This window comes from Corythoichthys intestinalis, chromosome 15 (assembly GCF_030265065.1).
Source record: "Corythoichthys intestinalis isolate RoL2023-P3 chromosome 15, ASM3026506v1, whole genome shotgun sequence".
In the NCBI taxonomy this organism is placed as follows: Eukaryota; Metazoa; Chordata; class Actinopteri; order Syngnathiformes; family Syngnathidae; genus Corythoichthys; species Corythoichthys intestinalis.
In genome coordinates this window covers 39,949,727-39,970,855 of record NC_080409.1, presented here as the reverse complement: position 1 = coordinate 39,970,855, position 21,129 = coordinate 39,949,727, and the positions used below count along the sequence as shown (strand labels likewise).

General features: G+C 40.5%; 1 protein-coding gene across 3 annotated transcripts in view; it reads left to right on the top strand.

The window, feature by feature from the left end:
• Positions 1–21,129, top strand: part of LOC130930887 (plastin-1) — a 38,033-nt gene that overhangs the window by 14,003 nt on the left and 2,901 nt on the right. For 2 of the 3 annotated variants that reach the window (XM_057859158.1, XM_057859157.1), the window contains exons 3-17: positions 4,141–4,331; positions 4,778–4,925; positions 5,094–5,169; positions 7,626–7,786; positions 7,863–7,992; positions 10,274–10,406; positions 10,477–10,558; positions 13,248–13,413; positions 14,155–14,297; positions 14,670–14,762; positions 14,828–15,023; positions 15,091–15,169; positions 18,668–18,782; positions 18,866–18,999; positions 20,698–20,821. In XM_057859158.1, the coding sequence (XP_057715141.1) occupies positions 5,100–5,169; positions 7,626–7,786; positions 7,863–7,992; positions 10,274–10,406; positions 10,477–10,558; positions 13,248–13,413; positions 14,155–14,297; positions 14,670–14,762; positions 14,828–15,023; positions 15,091–15,169; positions 18,668–18,782; positions 18,866–18,999; positions 20,698–20,821 (1,626 nt within the window). In that variant the 5' untranslated portion in view covers positions 4,141–4,331; positions 4,778–4,925; positions 5,094–5,099. The remainder of the gene's footprint in view (positions 1–4,140; positions 4,332–4,777; positions 4,926–5,093; positions 5,170–7,625; positions 7,787–7,862; positions 7,993–10,273; positions 10,407–10,476; positions 10,559–13,247; positions 13,414–14,154; positions 14,298–14,669; positions 14,763–14,827; positions 15,024–15,090; positions 15,170–18,667; positions 18,783–18,865; positions 19,000–20,697; positions 20,822–21,129) is intronic. The other variant, XM_057859159.1, reaches the window with a different exon arrangement.

Genomic DNA, 21,129 nt, shown 5'->3' with positions numbered 1-21,129 from the left:
AAATGAAGATGCAAGTTATAGAAAAATATGAGCTTGGTGTGCGCGTCCCTGAACTGGCTCAACAATACAGCTCCATGGTCCTCTTCCGACCACCGTTCGCCACTATTTATAAGTTAAGGTGACAATTATTATTGTGGTAACATTGCCAAGGAAATCGCCAGCTTCGTCACGTTTTTATCATTTATTTAAGAACTTATCCAACACAAAACGCCCATTGTCTTAAGCAGTTGACTGCTCTCAAGAAAACGAAAGTATTATCTCTACCGCACCGACCTATCTCACTGAGACGTCAGCTTCGCGGTGCGTTCAGGGACAGTAAAAAGTGTCCGCCATATTAGAATCCGATTCGTTACATTATTTACAGGAATAATTATTAATTATTCTTCTTATTATTATATTATTCTGAATTATTTATTTATAACTTATTTGTTTTTCTATGTTTAATTGCCATTTGTAACAGTGCCAGCAGTATTTATTAGGAATTTAGTGTATGTTTTTAGGCTTTGGAACGAATTAATGGAATTATAATGTATTCCTATGGGAAAATCCTGCTCGACATACGACCATTTCGACTTACAAACAAGGTCCTGGAACGAATTAAATTCGTATGTAGAGGTACCACTGCACTTGTCGCTTTAACAACGTTACGTCTGCCCGTCGCTGATTGGTCCACTCCACTGTCTGTTTGCTGTGGCTTGCTCCGCCCTCGGAATTTGATCCGCCGGACGGTCGCTGGTATACCAGGCAAGATGACGTCGGCAGGAGAATGGTTTCATCTGATTTAGACTTCAGCCCATTGAGGGGGAATTATTCATAACGAGGAAAATGCGACGAAGAGAACAGCAACATGCCATTCTTTCAATCTCTATACTCCAATATTGTTACAAGATATTCTTTTTATCGAAGTATTTTTCCCCAATTGCTTAATAAATGGTATAGTCATGACAAATAACAAGCCACCGATCGCCGGCCACAAAATGCAAGCCACTTCCTTATTAAAACGTGTGCCATGATCCCATTATATGACATAATACAAAACACAATGTTCACTCACTTTCTCATAAATCCAATGGTCCCACAGCTGTCAGAATTGTTTACGCCAATCTTGGGGTGAACGGGAACTTTTTGAAACCCAAAAAGGCCCATACGCGTCTTCCTGGTGCAGCAAAATTTTTCTCCAGCACATTTGGCCGGCATGATGTGAAAAATAAACAAATTAATCCACAAAATCAACTGAATCCGCAATATCTTAAAGCAACACTTGGTAACTTTTCAGTTTTGGTCGATTTTAGCGACGCCGGTGGACAAAAGCGGTAGTGTTTTACCTTAAGGAAGACTGCTTTTCCCATGAGGATTAGCGCACACCCGCACAGTGTCGTAAAACCATCAATCAATCAAGACTCAATCTCCTGGTCGCCTGCAGATGAATTAAACAACATTTCTCTTTCCAGCTGCTGTGTGAAAGATGACAAGGTAATGAATCCAGTTATGGCTAAACAACAACATATGACGGTTAGGAACCGTGTTGCTTAGTGTGGCTAAACCCTCCACCTCACTGAAGAGTTCGGTTGGGGCGAGGGGGGAGGCGACACGCCAGCGAGTGAAAGCCGGGCCAATGTCGGTCCGCAAATGCGGAAACAAAGTTGGACCTCACAACAAACAACAAAAAACCCAGGGATGCGTTCAAGGCTTTATTAAATACAAAACAAAACAACACGCGATCGCGGAAAAAAGGAAATAACAAAACGGGTTCGTGACAGAAGGTCGACGGGGATCAATATTACAAACACGAGGGTAAACCAAGGTGGTAGGCAGAAAGCCAACAAAACAACTAAAAATACACTCAAATACCTGCACAAGGAATACAAAACTAAAGCGGCAGACGACCAAAGCCCAAGGCAGGGGTGAAACTACAAAATGCAGAGCAGCTCGAAAGTTCAAGGTATGGTTGGTAGGAATGGCGACTAGCAAGGTAATATCTCGGCACCCGTCTCTGGGTAACCTGCAGTTTTATACAACTGTTGATAAGCTAGAATTAGCTGCAGGTGCGATGTCAGGAACGCCCCCACAGTCGGCTCTGTAACAAAACAAAACTGCAGCACAGCAGAATGTGGCAGTTTATTTCGTATGTCCTGGTAGCCTCCTTTTTTTTTTTTCCTCCTCAGCCAACACTTTTTGTCTCTTTTGTTGCTCTGCCATCTTCGCAGAATTCGCGCGAAAGCGTTCGCATCGACTTCCGTCATGAATGAGTAAAGGGGGAAGTGACATATGCCTTAAAGCAGTCAGCACATTCGTAGTTTTTTTGTGTGGCAGGGTTCCTGTCACCCTCCTCAAAGTTAATTAGTGCCGGTGAAAGCGATTCAGACCCCCTCCAGAAATAAAAGTGGTGTAATTCAATTCAATAGTTGTCAGTCGACATATTATCACAAATGTTATGAAAATATTTTAGAAAGGTTGAAAGGTTACCTAGTGTTGCTTTAAATAGTGTTGCTCCATTAGTTTAGGTGGTCAAAACCTGACAACATGTTGAAATCATTGTAGAAAACTGGGTATACATAAGTCAACTTATATAAAAAAAAATGTTTAAATCCAATGTGATAAACTGAGTTTTTTGCTGTCGCTGGACAATTTCTCTTTTAAGTAGTGTAAATATAAACATACTGTATACATTATCCATCCATCCATCCCTGTATACAGTGTATCACAATAGTGAGTACACCCCTCGCATTTCTGCAGATATTTAACCCTTAAATACCTGCAACATAAAGCAATAATCCCAAAAATTGAAAAATAAGGTCCTAATAAATTCTTTTTTTTTTTTTTTTTTTTCAAATTTGTAAAAAGAAAAGTCAAAATGAATATGTGTAATAAGCGCTGTGATATCTACAACCCTTGCTAAATCCTGTTTGTTTTTCTCATGGAACCTGCAGATGCATGTGTTGACGTGCATCCATCATTTTTTTTTCAAAAAGAATTGTCAAAATTCTGAATTAGTCTCAAAATAGTAAAATTTTAGGTGTATCAAATGTGATACGTTTGGCAATAACGGGTTTAGTATATCTTTTCATGGGACAACACAGACATAATGACACTTTGAAACAATGAAAAGTAGTCTGTGTGTAGTTTATATAATAGTTAATTTATTTTCCCCTCAAAATAACTCAAAATATAGCCATTAATATTTAAACCCCTGGCAACAAAAGTGAGTACACCCCTTTGAAAAAATGTACATCCCTAAATGTCCAAATTGAGTACTGCTTGTCATTTTCCCTCCAAAATGTCATGTGACTCGTTACAGGAGTGCTATCAGCATTGCTGCAGAAATTGAAGAGGTGAGGGGTCAGCCTGTTAGAGCTCAGACTATACGCCGCACTCTACATCAAATTGGTGTGCATGGCTGTCACCCCAGGAGGAAGCCTCATCTGACACAAGAAAGCCCGCCCGTCTCGTCAGACCATAGGAAATGGTTCCAGTAATCCATGTGCTTTGTTGACATGTCTTCAGCAAACTGTTTGCGGGCTTTCTTACACAAATATCTGCAGAAATGCGAGGGGGGTGTACTCACTTTTGTGATACACTGTACATTTTGCAATATCCTTATACCTATGAATTATTTTGATGCTTTTAACCCTTAACTCATTCACTGTTGTTGACAGCTATGGACATCAAATCCATTTCAACTGAGGTTGGTATTGAGTGATCATGTTTCACTGCCCTTTGAGTGATCATGATTCACTGCTCTTGACGGTGATAGATGTCCAATCCGGCAGCGATGGAAAGATAACTGTCGCCAATCCCAGTCAAAATAGATTGGACACCGGCTATCGCTGTCAATGGCAGACAATGAGTTAAGCAGTGTCTGAACAAGCCATGCTAGCAATTTCTATACAGTCAAGTGAGTATGCAGGAATTTAGTATTAGAAAAAACTTGTATCTTTTTTCAAAAAACAATATCGGTACAGTATTGGTTTCAGCCGATACCACACAGCCGAATGTCAGAATAGGTTTCGAGAGCCAAAAAATTATATCGGTTCAACACGAATTTTTACTTGGAAAGTTCTCTGGTCTTTTGAGTTGGATGTTGATCATTCTCAATGGCACTGAAGGAGTTCATTCTTCATCATGTGTTCTGTGATCCAGGTGGCCGGTGAATAATGCAGAAGTAGGCTAGTATCTTCTTTGGCCTGCCGGTCTACTCCCACATCCACACCACTGTTCTTGGATCAGCTGTTGTAACCAGAGAGTGCCCCTAACAAAAGACATCGTTATGTGTCTACAGGAGGTTGGATAGGAGACATTGAAGCCCCACTGTGTTGGAAAGGAAAATGCAGGTATGAAGATGCTTTTTATCGGTACATTTCATGGATGAGATTGTTTGATGTTGGAAAAAAAGCAGAAGGTGGTGACATACTGTAAGTGTGCACTTGCAGTTTAAAAGTCATTTCCTTAACCCTTCGTAGGGCATTCATTTAACTTATTAGCTGCCATTTACGGCACTAGACGTCTAATTCATTTTGACTGGGACAGGCAGGCAGCGATCATTTGCTCGGACCATAAATGGCAGACTAAATTGGTCACGTCGAAACAACAAGTTGGACTTCCTATGCCTTTTTTGAGGATGAATTTTTGATTCTTTCCTGTTATGCCTGCCAAATCTTGCCACCAAGTGAAACAGACGTCCTACTCTCCCTTGTCTTTATGGACATTGCTTGGAAAGATATTTAAGAGAATCAGACGAGGCGTTAAACGTTAACGGTGTGGCCTACGCCTATCCCAGGGTCCAAACGGGCCAAAGGTCCTCTCCTCCAGAGTGATAAGCTGCTCTCCGACTCGCTTCCTCGTCTGCGGAGGAGAAAACACCACCAATCGGGTCCACTTTGGTGGAGGTCCGGGGAGACATTTTGATCTCCACCTCATTTGTAAAGGTAAATACTCGTCTTCATGATTTGGCAAGGGTTGTCCTCCTTTCTTTCTTTAACTCTTTGGCTGTCAATGACAATGATGGGCTTCCTATCCATTTTGACTGGGAAGGACTCGAAGTGATCAAATCGCTTATTCCTTGTAATGTGATGCGGTGTGTGTGTGCGTCTTAGGCCGCCATGGACAAACACGTTACTCACATTTCCCGGGAGGACCTGGAAGAGCTCCGAGAAGCGTTCAATAAAATTGGTAAATTCACACACCACTTTTACAGTCAGTTGTAAAATCAAGACTCTTTTATTTCATATGTGCAGTGGCGCAAATAAGTATTTAGTCAACCACCAAATGTGCAAGTTCTCCTACTTGAAAAGATTAGAGAGGCCTGTAATTGTCAACATGGGTGAACCTCAACCATGAGAGACGGAATGTGGGGAAAAAACCAGAAAATCCACATTGTTTGATTTTTAAAGAATTAATTTCCAAATTAGAGTGGAAAATAAGTATTTGTTCACCTACAAACAAGCAAGATTTCTGGCTGTCAAAGACGTCTAACTTCTTCTAATAAGGTCTAACGAGGCTCCACTCGTTACCTGTATTAATAGCACCTGTTTTAACTCATTATCAGTATAAAAGACACCTGCCCACAATCTCAGTCAGTCACACTCCAAACTCCACTATGGCCAAGACCAAAGAGCTGTCGAAGGACACCAGAGGCAAAATTGTAGACCTGCACCAGGCTGGGAATACTGAATCTGTAATAGGTAAAACGCTTGTTGTAAAGAAATCAACTGTGGGAGCCATTATTACAAAATGGAAGACATACAAGACCACTGATAATCTCCCTCGATCTGGGGCTCCTTGCAAGATCTCACCCCGTGGCGCCAAAATGATAACAAGAACTGTGAGCAAAAATCCCAGAACCACACGGGGGGACCTAGTGAATGACTTACAGGGAGCTGGGACCACAGTCAAATAAGGCTACTATCAGTAACACAATGCGCCGCCAGAGACTCAAATCCTGCACTGCCAGACGTGTCCCCCTGCTAACGAAAGTACACGTCCAGGCCCGTCTGCAGTTCACTAGAGAGCATTTGGATGGTCCAGAAGAGGAGTGGGAGAATGTGTTATGGTCAGATGAAACCAAAATAGAACTTTTTGGTAGAAACACAGGTTCTCGTGTTTGGAGGAGAAAGAATATTGAATTGCATCCGAAGAACACCACACCCACTGTGAAGCATGGGGGTGGAAGGGTGGAAACATCATGCTTTGGGGCTGTTTTTCTGTAAAGGGACCAGGACGACTGAATGGGGGCATGTATCGAGAGATTTTGAGTGAAAATCTCCTATCAGCAAGGGCATTGAAGATGAGACATGGCTGGGTCTTTCAGCATGACAATGATCCCAAACACACAGCCAGGGCAACAAAGGAGTGGCTTCGTTAGAAGCATTTCAAGGTTCTGGAGTGGCCTAGCCAGTCTCCAGATCTCAACCCCATAGAAAATCTGTGGAGGGAGTTGAAAGTCTGTGTTGCCCAACGACAGCCCCAAAACATCACTACTCTAGAGGAGATCTGCATGGAGGAATGGGCCAAAATACCAGCAACAGTGTGTGAAAAGTTGTTAAGAATTACAGAAAACGTTTGGCCTCCGTTTTTGCCAAAAAGGGTACATAACAAAGTATTGAGATTAACTTTTGGTATTGACCAAATACTTATTTTCCACCATGATTCGCAAATAAATTCTTTAAAAATCAAACAATGTGATTTTCTGTTTTTTTTCCCACATTCTGTCTGTCATGGTTGAGGTTTACCCATGTTTACAATTACAGGCCTCTCTAATATTTTCAAGTGGGAGAACTTGCACAATTAGTGGTTCACTAAATACTTATTTGCCCCACTGTGTATTATATTACTCACTTGGCACGTGGAATATGTGTACATTCATTGCTAATTACTGCCAATCAGTTAATCATTAGTATTATATGACTACCTTAAGAGAATTATGCTGACAGTGGCCAGAAACTGCTTTTCATTCTATGTATATACGTGACTTGTTTTTTTGCAGTAATCAACTGATCAAATTACACTTTTTACTGGGTATAATGGTAAAGTGGAACAACTCATATTGTCAATGTGGAATACTGTATTTTGAAATCGGATTTAATTCTTGTTCTTGTTTATTGGCTGTTACGGGAGAAGGATTATCCAGTAATGCTAGCTGCTCGTTAGCTGTTTATGCGTTTGATAATGAAGTTTACTGAAAATAGGACGTAGGTGACATAAAGATATGTTTATGAAAACTCAAGGATAAATGTTTTATTTGCGCATTATATGGGCAGAAAGTAGGCCAAAAAATTATTTCCTTGGCATGATAGCTTTTCATTTTACTTAAAAAAAAAAAAAAAAAAAAGAGACTGGGAATTTTCAGACAATAAGGGGCGCCTAATTTGAGGTGTCGCACTTTCCATGTCTGCTCACCGCCGCAATCATAGCAATGTAGCTGTTCCACTTTTTAGAACGTTCACCTGGAGAAAAAATCTTTTGAAACTCATAAGTAGCTTTTGTATTTTAAATTTGATCAAAATGATTTGAATGAAAACAAGCTTAAAGTGAACATAAACTCACTTGCTGCCTCTGGTTCATCATGCACTAAAACTTCCCTTCAAGTGCATAGTTTTGAATCTAACCGACTGCATTTGTTTGTTCAGACATTGATAACAGCGGCTATGTGAGCGACTTTGAGCTCCAGGAATTGTTCCGTGAGGCCAGCTTCTCTCTGCCGGGCTACCAAGTGCGGGAGATTGTGGAGACCTTTGTGGCCGGTGACACCAACAAGGATGAGAAGATCAGCTTTGAGGAGTTTGTCTCTGTGAGCTCACCCCCCGAAATCAGACACATTTCTAATGGACTTTATGACATATAGGTGTGCTTATTCATTTGTTTAGATCTATCAGGAGCTAAAGAGCAAGAAATTCAGCGAGACCTTCCGCAAATCCATCACCAGGAAGGATGGCATCCGCTCCTTCGGAGGGACGTCAGGAATTTCAAGTGTGGGGACACAACATTCCTACTCAGGTGTGAGAATAGACTAAAGTGCAAACTACTACATGTCATTGAATAGAACCAAATAATAGTATCGCTCGCTAGTAGGGGTGTAAATCACCAATTTCATAATGTTGACTGTGAATGTATGTAAGACTTCAAAATGATATTGAGGGGTCAGATTCGACCTTCACTGCGCCACGCCTTCAAGTAGGGGGCCATTCCACAAGCCACCTCAGGTTTTCGCAGTCGGTCGCAGCGACACATGCAGCGATCCAACGCTGGATTTATATTGAAAAAGTACAAAAGCTGTACCGCATACAAACAGGAAGGATTGTCTCAGGAGTGATTTGTTCGAGGATTCAAGTTAATTATTAGATTTTTCGATTTTTCACAAGAATTTTCAACGTAAAAAGCTCTTTGTAGTAAGGCTGCTGCCACATTGTCTAACAGACTAGCATCATTCTTCGGGATATTTACAGAAAATAAATGCTAACTGCACGTTTTTTTTTGCTTTTAACCAAGAATCGAGACTGTCTTACGTCCTTATCTATAAAGAATTAAGGGATTTAAGCATATATTCACAAGAATTTTTACCGGAAAAGCTTTGTATACGTATGGCGTTCGCCAAATTGCGTGACAGACTAGCATCGTACTTCGACATATTTATGTCAAATAAATGCTAACTGCACGTTTTTTGCTTTTAACTAAGAATCAAGACTGTTTTACATCCATATCTATAAAGCATTAAAGGATTTAAGCATTCATTCACAAGAATGTTCACCGAAAAACCTCTATTTTCATATGGCAGCCGCCACATTGACTGAAAGACTAGCATCGTACTTCAACATATTTACGTAAAATAAATGCTAACTGCTCGTTTTTTTGCTTTTAACCAAGAATCGAGACTGTTTTACATCATTATCTATAAAGAATTCAAGGATTTAAGCATTTATTCACAATAATTTTCACCGGAAAAGCTCTGTTTACATATGGCGGCCGGCGGCTCTAAGCCTGAATGATAAATCGTTTAAACATCGCCATCGCGATGTGCACGTGCGCGATAGTCCCATCGCAAGCACGTGCGATAGTTTTTAGTTTTTTAAGCCACATACGCCTTGCTTTCTGCTCTGCGCACAGCCTCACACCCTCCCTCTCCCAGCCCTTTGTTCCTCACAGTCACTTCAGCAGTTGCTTCTTCAAGTTAACGATGCTCGTTGTCTTTGATCTTGCCAAAGAACAGGACTTCAAAGCCGAGCAATGTGTCAATCATCGTTTAACTTGTTAAACAGTTTCTGCAAGGAAGCCACGCTGGAATGAATGTGTGTGTGTTTGGGGACGTTGGAGACACATAAAATAAATGCCAGAGGTGATCATGAGGGGTTTGAAATTTTTACATGTCACTCCAAGAGTCACAGCTAAGGTAGATAAACAGAAGCATTTAATAAAGCCAAGCATTTTTCTACAACAGCTCTGCATTCTTCTTCAAAAATGATTTGGTTGGACAGTTATGTTTAAAACTGATAATAATTATGACATTTGAAGTGCTTAAAACCATTTATTGATCTACATTTTTTAAATCACTTTGGGGGGAAAAGTGAGAAAAAAACATGTCTTATATGTATCTCTTTCCAATGCTAAATCTGAATAAATAAACTGAGCACAAAAAACACACACACAAAAAAAAAAAAAAAAAAGAATTGAGGGGGTGGGATGCACTACTTCGCGGTTTTTCACTTATCGCGGCGGGTTCTGGTTCCCATTAACCGCGAAAATGAGGGATCATCCAAAGTCTTTCCAAACAGCTATTCAAGTCATCTAGTGAAAATTTCTTTTTAAAAAAATATGTATTTTTTTTAAATATCGCAATGTAATATCGCATTATATCGCAAACCCCCCAAAAATCGCAACAATAGTTTTTTCCAATATCGTTCAGGCCTAGGCGGCCGCCACATTGACTGACAAACTTGCATCGTACGTTGACATATTTACGTAAAATAAATGCTAACTGCAAGTTTTTGTTTTTGTTTTTTGTTTTTTTTGCTTTTAACCAAGATTCGAGACTGTTTTGCGTCCATATCTTTAAAGAATTCAGGGATTTGAGCATTCACAAAACTTTTTAACGAAAAAAGCTCTTTGTGATTCCACTCGGTCAGGTTTGACGGCCATGGCAACAATGCAGGCCCCCTTATAATCGGCCCTGCGCCCAGTGTCCCGTCAATATCATTATGAAGTCTATGGTTACAAACTTACAATACAATATAGTAAATCGTACATAGTCGGCATTTCTCGGTCATTGTGTTTTTGTGTGTAGATGAGGAGAAAGTGGCGTTCGTCAACTGGATCAACAAAGCATTGGCCAAAGATCCCGACTGCCGCCACCTTCTGCCCATGAACCCCGATGACCAAAGCCTCTTCACTTCGGTCCGTGATGGCATCCTGCTGTGGTAAGTCACTTTTGCATACACACTGTTACATGCAATTAACTGTGCCGGTACTTTGTCTTCTCCTCTGTAGCAAAATGATCAACTTGTCTCAGCCCGACACCATCGACGAGCGAGTCATCAACACCCGCAAGCTCACCACCTTCACAATGACTGTAAGTGCCACCAAAGTGCAAAGTTGTCTTTTTATGAATGTCAAAAAGACAGTAAATGTGAATGGGCCTTTACCGGATATAAAGGTGTTGTTGATTAAACCTATATACTATACAGTGTTAACCTTTGTGGAGTGGAATTCTTGTTTTATAACAGATTTTAGTAGTGAAATGGATTAAGAAATACTGTATTTTTCGGTAAATAAATCACACTTTTTTTTTTAATTTGTGTGGGTCTGCAACTTATACTCAGGTGAGACTTAAATGTTAATCAATATATGTTTTAAGAAGGAAAGATGTGTATATGTAAGTCATGATATTACAAGAATAAAATTTGTATACGCAATAAGAAAATACAGAGAGGAGCAAAAGTATGTGCACTCCTTGTGATTTTGCAAGTTCACCCACTTAGAAAATAGGTAGATTTCTGAAATTTCAATCATTGATGCACTTCTACTTATTGAAACATAATCTTAAAAAAAAAAGAACTCCTATTTCGATCATTTTTCAGTAATTTATTTATTTCCTAGGGCTCATAAGTATTTGTCCCCTGAGAAAATCAGTGCAAATATTTAGTGCACAAGCCTTTGTTTGCAATTACAGAGGTCAGACGCTTTCTGTAGTTCTTCACATAAAACGGGGATTTTGGCCCATTTCTTCACACAAATCTTCTTTAGATCTGTCAGCTTCCGTGGCTGTCGTTGAGAAACACGAAGTTTCAGCTCCATCCAAAGTTTGTCTATTGGATTGATGTCTGGAGACTGACTAGGGCACTCCAGAGCCTTGATATGCTTTTTACGCAGCCACTGCACGGTCAGCTTGGCCGTGTGCGTCGGATCATTGTCATGTTGCAACATCCAGCCTTGACTCATCTTCAAGTCACTGACTGAGGGAAGGAAGTTGTGGCTCAAAATCTGACGATACATTTCACTATCCATCGTCTGCTTTATACAGTACAGCCGTCCTGTCCTCTTTGCTGAAAAGCACCCCCAAAGCATGAGGTTTCCACCCCCATACTTCACTGTGGGGATGGTGTTCATGGGATTGTACTCATCGTTCTTTTATCTTCTATTGGGGTGGCGTGGCTCAGTGGTAGAGTAGTTGTCCCCCAACCCAAAGGTTGTGGTTTCGATACTCCGCCCTGATGAACTCATCTAAGTGTCCTTGAGCAAGATACTGAACCCCACGTTGCTCCTGGTGCTGCGTCACCAGTAGGTGGATGGCGAGATCTTCTGGTCCCTGGCAAACTTCAGACGGGCCTTCACATGTACTTGCTTCAACAGGGGAACCTTCTGAGCACTGCATGATTTTTGAACCATTGCACCATAGTGTTCTAATGACACTAGCCTTTGAAACTGTGTAGCCAGCTCTTTTCAGGTCATTGTCCAGCTCCTGCCGTGTAGTTCTAGGCTGAGCCCTAACTTTTCTCATCTGGAGTGATGCCCCACGAAGAGAGATTTTACATGGAGCCCCAGTCTGAGGTAGATTATCAGTCATGTTTAGCCTTTTCCATTTTCTAATAATTGCTGCAACTGTTGATTTATTCTCACCTAGCTGCTCTCCAATTCTTCTATAGCTGTTTTCAGCTCCAACATTTTTTTCTCTGGTGTCTTTCGAAAGCTCTCTGGTCTTGCCTATGGTAGCAGTTGGATTATGACTGACTGTGGGGTGCACAGGTGACATAAATGAGCTCAAACGGGTGGTGGGTGGGTGGTTACTCATGGAGTAAAGGTGGACATTTTTTAAGCTGGACTGACAACTGTTCGAGTGTTATAATTTTAGCTGATTCTCAGGGGTTCAAATACTTATGAATCCCAGTAAATTACAAATAAACTATTTTAAAAATCTTACAATGTGATTTCTGGATTTTTTTAAAGATTATGTCTCTATGAGTGGAAATTCATCTATGATTGAAATTTCAGACGTAAGTGGGTTGTGACTTGAACTTGCAAAAATCGGGGGGGTCTTATTGCCTGGTACACTAGACTCACCGCTGTTCCAGCTATTGAGTCTGGCCACCATTCACGTGGATACAAGTTCCAGGGCGGAGCAAGCCACAGCAAACAGACAGCGGAGTGGACCAATCAGCGACGGGCAGACGTGACGTTAGTAAAATGACAAGGGCAGGACGAGGGACTTGCGCGCGGAAGTAAACATACGAAGAGAGCGGAGTTTATTCAACATGGCTAGCGTGAGACAGACTGTTGTTAATGACTCGTGTCGATGTGTTTTTGGTAATTTAAAACTGATTTTACCGTGGATTGGAACATATTCTCGGCTCTCCCGTTCACCATCTGTGTTGTTGAAGAGACTACTTTCGCCGCGCAAGAGTGACGTTGCTCGTGAAGAACACGTCACGCAAATAAACGAATCTGATTTGTCGATTGATTTTGTACCTGCTCGAAAGGCCGTTAATGGGATGGTTCCCAGACTATTTCTCTCAGTGTTTGAAAAATACATGGAGAATAGTCTGGCAGAGCCAGGCAAGGGGTCTAAGAGTTATAAATTAGTTATGCTGTGTTGTTAAGGCTATAGTGATTTGAATAACTGTTAGCATGTCATGTTGAAGGAAATGGCAGCACCTAGCATGAATGTGACTTTTTTTTTTTTTTTTTTTTTGCTGGTGCGATTAGCCCCAAAAATATGGTATTTGATGGAAAATATTCCTGGTGGTTGGGTGTCATGTTTGTAGGAAAACCTTGTCCTGGCGCTAAACTCGGCCTCAGCCATCGGCTGTACGGTGGTTAACATCGACGCTCTTGATCTGATGGTTGGGAAACCTCATCTGGTGCTAGGATTATTCTGGCAGATTATCAAAGTGGGCCTATTCGCTGATATAGAAATCAGCCGGAATGAAGGTCAGCGCACACATACACTCGCACAAAAATGGTAATTAATCTTTATGGCATAATATAATGCTTTTTGATTATAAAAACGAAAATCACTAAAATGTGTACAATGTTTTTTTCTCATTAAAATGAAAACAAACAACTAAATGATTTGTTACTAAGGTAAAAAATAAAAAGTAATATTTGGACAATAATAAGACTTGGATTACGAAATAATTTTTACAAAAACAAAATTAGGAGTTAGGAATGTAGTTATGTAATACAATTTAGAGTATTCCTGAAATACATTTAGTACATAAAATATTTTCAAAACCTGATATTTTGTTTTTTTCTAAAAGTAAAATACATACTGTATCGCTATATAATTTACATTTTTTTTCTAAAATGGATCCAGTTATGGATTGAAATGTAATGTTATTACAAAAATAAATTTAAATGTTTTTTAGGCTCACAATCTAAAAATTCTTCAAAATGAATAAAAATATCAATAAATGTAATTTTTAAAATAAAAAACACCACTAAATGCTCTTAAAAGCTAAGATTTTGAAACCAAAATGAATAAAATTGATATTTTTGTACAAAAACAAATGGAGAAGTAGAGTACTTGAGACCTAACCTAATTTAAAACATGTATCTTTTTCTGCGTTTTGATCCTTTTTTTCTTGCAGTTTTGCACGGCACTCAGTCATATATTTGTCTGTTTGTAATATCTTAAAAGCTGTCTGAGTCATGCTTGTGTGTGCTTTCCAGGCATGATTTGCCTCCTGACAGAGGGCGAGAGTCTGGATCACTTGATGTCTCGTTCTCCTGAGGAGTTGCTGCTCCGCTGGGTCAACTACCATTTGCACAACGCCGGCACCCACAGCATCTCCAACTTCTGCGACGATATCAAGGTTTTGCTAACAACTAGAGATGCCACAAACCATTATTTTGAAAGTGGATTAATCATCTCACACGCTTATATACAGTATAAATCACATATAGTATTTTACCTTGGGCTTGACATTTTAGATACAAACGTGCATTGGAGCTAAAAACCGAGAAATGTTGGACTATGAATGCTCTGTAATGACATTATTATATCTTTCTTTCCAAAACCAAAAGCAGAGGTTGGCAAATAGTCCATTTTGATTAATTACAAACATAGTCATGTGATTCCATCGAGGACTACAAAAATCATTTTTTCCCATTTATTTTTTTTTAAAACATGAAAATAAATACATTTTTATAAAGATGTTGTCTTTCCTCTTAATCTTGTTCCGCAGGATTCTCGGGCGTACTTCCACCTCTTGGACCAGATCGCTCCCCGTGGAGAACACGACTACAGGAGCATCAAAATCGACATGAGCGGCCTGAACGTGAATAACTTGAAATAACCTGTCAATTTTTAGCAATATACTGGCGGTGTGGTTTGTGTCGGAAGGAGCGAGATCTGAACCAACGTGCCGAGCTGATGCTGCAGCAGGCGTCCCGTCTGGACTGCCGGCAGTTCGTGACGGCACACGATGTCACCTCGGGGAACGCCAAGCTCAATTTGGCCTTCGTGGCCAACCTGTTCAACACGCACCCGGCCCTACAGAGGGGCGACGTTAATGGCTTGGAAGACGCCCGGCTGGAGCGTGAGAACCAGCAAATGATTGTGTTTCAGTCAATGAGTAAGACAACATGAATGTATTGTCTTTACAGCCGAGACCCGAGAAGAGAAGACCTTCCGCAACTGGATCAACTCCCTGGGCGTTAATCCCTATGTGAACCACATGTACCAGTAAGTCAAACCAAACAGAGCAGTGGTGTCAAACTCTGGCCCGCGGACCGATATCGTCACACTTTGCCATCAAACCTTAGAGAGGGGCAGTTGTGGCCTGGCTTGATTCGGACTGTGGGGAATTTCTAAATGAAGGAATCTGACCTTCTAGCCAGACCGCCGGAATCGCACCAGCCGAACCGCCGGACCCGAGCTGGCGCAGCTCCAAATGCCCGGGACCCCGGCAATCCGGCCAGAAGGCCAAACTCGGCGCGTTCACCTTAGTCTTAACCCTTTGTACTGACTCCATTTTGAAAGCTTTAAAAAAGGCTCACCGAGAACAAGTTGAAAATTTATTCGGATCGACAGCAATCAAACAGAAAGGCGAAACAGAATCAGGTGAGGAGGCAAACTCGTTCCAAGGTCACCATATCAGAGGTCAAAAAAAGGTTCCCAAGAAAAAATGACAACGCTTAGTTAAACATTCAGGCTTTTGAAGGCTCTCGCGGGGCGTGCCGTGGGCAGGAAGAATGGTGTGTTTGGGATTGTTATCTGTTTGTGGATTGGACAGGAGGATTCGGGAGTTACTGTGGTCCGGGCAACCAGGGTTGTGGATTTTGCCACCTCAGCATCAAAGGGGCTCTTGGAGTCTTGTCAGTCGTGTTATCAGTTGGATATTACGCATTCTCCGGTGCTCCTTGTGTTCGGACAGAGCGTCCTGCCATTTGTCCTGGACTGTCCGGGAGAACTGATTGCGAGAGATGGTGCGTCAATCTTGCTCTTGACGCACACGTTGGGTTTCCCTGATAAGAAGGCGTCGTGTAGCTTTTATGCCCTATATTCTGCTTGTTTTCCTTAAACGATGGTATAAGTGCTATTTATTTTACATTAGGTGTGTTAGAGTAATACAAACAGTCAAACAGTAAATACGAGAAACGATACTATTCCCTGATTTATTATATTAAGTGTGTTAGAGTAATGCAAACAGTTGAGAAAAGATACTATCTCCTTCATGAGTCACTCTTTGTTGATTCTGGGGCATTTTAGGGTCACCTCCTGATGATTCTGGTGCCAAAATATAAATTCCACATGGTTGAAAAAGCTATGAAAAAAGCAAAACAAGTTCGAAAGAACTAAGCCGCCCAACGGAAAGCATTGGAACATCTAGGGGAGGGGTGAAACGGTCATACACTTTGTTCTTGTTCTTCTTCTACATTAACTAAATTTGCTACACCTGTGTTATTCATGGTTGGATTGGAATAAAATTTGTTTGGTATATTCTGGGGATGCATACACGTCAATCCTCTGAACCCGATTTTTTTTTTTTTTTTTTTTTTTCCAATTAACGCCAGACTTATTGTATTAGGTGTAACGTTGCATGGCTCATGAAACGTTAGCAGGACTGTGTCAAATCCGTTGGGCTATCAGGGAATTTTTTGTTGATTTTAAAAGACCATCCAACACAACTCATTCTAGCTAATGCTTATTAAGCCAAAACTATTAAATTAGGGTGATTGTTGCCCTCTACTAACATTGACGCCCTTGATAGTGTGCACAAATGCCTCTCAAATGGGTGTCTTTTACGACACCATATTTGAAATTATTCAGATGACCATAACCTGAACAACATAACCATACGCTTCATATCACTCCAAATCTTCATCTTCAATGTCACATCTGAACAACTCTTTTGGAGGGAAAGCTGTTTGAAAAAAACAAACAACATGTATAAGCCACTCCTGAGTAAAGGTCATAGGCCCAACCAAACTATTTTTTAAAAAAAGTGTGATTTCTACTCTGGAAAATACAGTAATTCTGCCTTATGCAGTGAGGAAAATAAGTATTTTAAAACCCTGCGATTTTGCAAGTTCTCCCACTTAGAAATGATGGGCGGGTTTGAAATTTTCATGGTAGGTGCTTTTCCACTGTGAGAGTGGAAGGACTGAAAATAAAAATCCAGAAATCACAGTGTATGATTTTTTTTAACAGTTTATTTGTATTATACTGCTGCAAATAAGTATTTAAACACCTGAGAAAATCAATGTTAACATTTAGTACAGTAGGCTTTCATTACAATTACAGAGGAGGTCCAACGTTTCTTGTAACATTTCACCAGGTTTGAATAGACTGCAGCAGGGATTTTGCAAGTTTCTGGGCGGTCACTGAGAAACAAAGCGTTTGAGCTTCCTCTAAAGATTTTGTATTGGGTTTAGGCCTGGAGACTGGCTAGGCCCCTTCAGAACCTTGATATGCTTTTTACAAAGCCACCCCTTGGTTATTCAGGCTGTCTGCTTCGGGCCATTGTTATGTTGGAAGGCCCAGTCACGACCCATTTTCAATGGTCTTACTAAGGGAAGGAGGTTATTCCCCAAAATCTCACAATTGCATGGCGCTGGTCATCCTTTCCTTAATACAGAGCAGTCGTCTAGTCTCATGTGCAAAAAAAAACACCTCCAAAGCATGATGCTACCACTCTTATGCTTCACAGTATGGATGGTGTTTTTGGATGGTACCCATCATTCTTCCTTCTCCAAACACTATGAGTGAAATTAAGACCAAAAAGTTCCATTTTGATCTCATATGAACACATGACCTTCTCCCATGACTCTTCTGGATCATCCACATAGTAACTGGCAAACTTAAAACAGGCCTGGACATGTGCTAGTTTAAGCAGGGGAACTTTCCTTAAGTTGCCATGCAGGACTTTAAACCATGACGTCTTAGTGCATTACCAACAGTAACCTTGGAAATGTTGATCCCAGCTTCTTTCAGGTCATTGACCAGCTCATCCTGTGTAGTTTTTGGCTAATTCCTCACGATTCTCAGGATCATTGAGACCCTACGTGGTAGATCTTGCATGGAGCCCCAGTCCGAGGGAGATTGACAGTCATGTTTAGCTTCTTCCATTTTCTAATAATTGCTCCAACAGTGGATCTAATATCACCAAGCTGCTTGGCAATTGCCCAATAACCCTTTACAGCCTTGTAGAGGTCTACAATTCTATCTCTGGTGTCTTTGGACAGCTCTTTGATCTCGACCATGTTAGGAATTGGAGACTTCCTGATTGTATGGGGTGGACAGGTGTTTATGTATAGCTAACCACCTCAAACAGGTCAAAAAGTCAGACTTAAAAAGTCCACCTCCACTCCACTTATTCGATGGACCTTTTAAAGGTGACTAACAGATATTTGAGGCTCATAATTGTAGCCAATAGACAGGTGTTCAAATGCTTATTTGCAGCAGTATAACACAAATAAATTGTTAAAAAAATCATACACTGTGATTTCTGTTTTTTTTTCTTTAGATTGTTCCTCACAGTGGACAAGCACCAACCATGAAAATTTCAAACCCGCCCATCAATTTTAAGTGGGAGAACGTTCAAAATCGCAGGGTGTTCAAATACTTATTGTTTCTTATTGTAGCTGTCAAAAAGAGTACTAATGATTCCAATTGATTAAAATATTTTAAGTACAAATACGTTATATGTTTAATGATACAATATTTCTTTTTGTAATTTAGCGATCTTTGTGACGGTTTGGTGATCCTGCAGCTGTACGAGAAGGTCAACGTTCCCGTCAACTGGAAGAAAGTCAACCTGCCGCCGTACCCCGCCTTGGGAACTAATATGAAGAAGGTTCAACTCCTTACAGTGCCAATAGCGACTGGACCGATTCAAATGGAAACCAAAACAGGCTATTGAATTTTTACTTTACACAGCTGGAAAACTGCAACTACGCTGTGGGCCTGGGCAGGAACGTGGCCCACTTCTCCCTGGTGGGCATCGGTGGCGAAAACCTTAACGAAGGAAGCCCCATGCACACTTTGGCGCTGGTGTGGCAACTCATGAGGAGGTGTGTTGGGTTAAGAATTCTCATGTGTGCGCTGTGTTGTTGGAGGTTACAGTGAAAGGAATGAGTTGCCTTAGCAGCTTCTAACATGAATGCCACTGTTTGTACCAATGTAACTATTCAGTTTAATTTCATCATTGTGTAAATTCTTTGGCTTTCTCAAATCATCCCACATTTTACCCATTTGAACTTCAGACTGTTTTGCTAGACCTCTTGAAAAAACAAAATTAGGAAAATTTCCATTGGCGGTCATTGTTTTTAACCAAAAATTTACCATTAAATGCAATTGGCACATTCAAATGCAATTTTGCAGATCTTAGCCTATTTCTACAACAATGGCTGCTTTTTACTAGGTAAAGCTTTTGACAAAATCTCATTCGTATTGATTAAAAAGTCCTTTTCAGCATAAAAGCATGCTACAGTTTCTGTAGAAATGGCGTATCGCACGCAACACGTCACGTTTGCGCATTAATATTCATGGCGTTAGCAATTGTTGCGAGGCCGGTCAAGCTCGCGTTTGTCCCTAATGCTAAATGCATGGAAATGGTGTACGAACGAGGTGTTCACTGAGCTAAACCTACTAATTCTGTCCAAAAATGATATCCCTGGTGCCAAATTCACTGGTAAAGATGTGGAACATACAAATGTTCAATTAAAAAGATGGCTTGAGTGTCGAGGACTGAAAAAGACGGGTAAAAGAGCCGACGTAATGCTGAAGTAGCTTTTTTATTGACCCATTGTTCTTGTGTGCATTGCCTTACGCCACTGACAATGACATTCTCCTGTTTCAACAATCTATCTTTACCACCATATGCACTGTCTTACTTATATATTATATCGTCTGGTTGTCTTACGTCCCTGACGGTTCTTGGGGTAATTTACATTGCTATTTTTGTGTAGCGATCGCAAATGCTACTCGGTGACAGCCAATGAACACTTTTAATTTTTTCATTGATAACAAATCTTGATTCTATAATTCATTTACACTTACCCCTTACTAAAGTTGTTTTTTTTACAACAGTGGCAGTCAGATACCATTTTTATAATTTTTTTCAGGTCATTCATTGTCAGACAGAAGTAGCACAGCAAAACGCCCCGCTAAAAAATAAGTAAAAATATCAAAATGGTTTACCTCCTCATCCTTTGTAGGACCATGGCCCTCAACAAAATATTTAATTGCATATGAAATGTGAATGGCTTCACCTTGCTGGCGTTACACTGGTCTTTTGGACGTCCACGCAAGTTGATCTCTTCACATTCACAAGTTTTTTGCTACGAGAAACGTCTGAAGAAAACATCCCTCATATGTCATAATGTCTAGAGTCGTTTCTACAAGTTCAATAGCAGCAGTGTTTACTCGGCATGTTCATTTTTGAAAGATTACCGGCAGAAAACAAGTGGTAACAACATGGATTGTATGCGAGGGCGTGTCCACACAGACCCACTTCCGGGTTATGATGGCGACGTCACGGTCTAAAAGTAGCATTCGTGCGGTGCGCTATTGCATTTTCTAGTTACATACTGTATATAATAAATTAAAAATTATAGTTTGATTATATTGGAAAATATTTTCAGCCTTTTGAAATTCGTTGTGAAATAACAACCATGTTTTAAGAATGTTTATATTTTAAGAATACATTGATGATGTTTTATGTTTTTTTAAATTGCGTGTGATTTTTTTTGTTGCCCCTCCACACACAGGTACACCATGTTGGTGTTATCCGACCTTGGTGACGGCGAGCGGGTGGGAGAACAGATCATTCTCAACTGGGTCAACACTACGCTCAGCCAAAAGCATCCAGATTCGCAGATCAGTAGCTTCAAGGTGATTGCATTTGTGACTGCTTGCAGTAGATTATGCCAATTTCAATGAATGATAAATGAGTCTACACTTGTATATAGGCCTGCACAATATATCGTTTGAAAATCACCATCGCAATGAACGCATGCTCGATAGTCCCATCACAGCACGTGCAATTGTTTTTTTTTTTTTTAATGTAAACTTTGTTTTTCATCATAAAATCAGCAATTGTGCAGAGACATGGCTTCCTTGATCCCTTTTATATTCACCAATTTAATCATTCATAGATAAACCCCCTTAGCCTGGATTAAACGTTATTTTATGAATAGGGA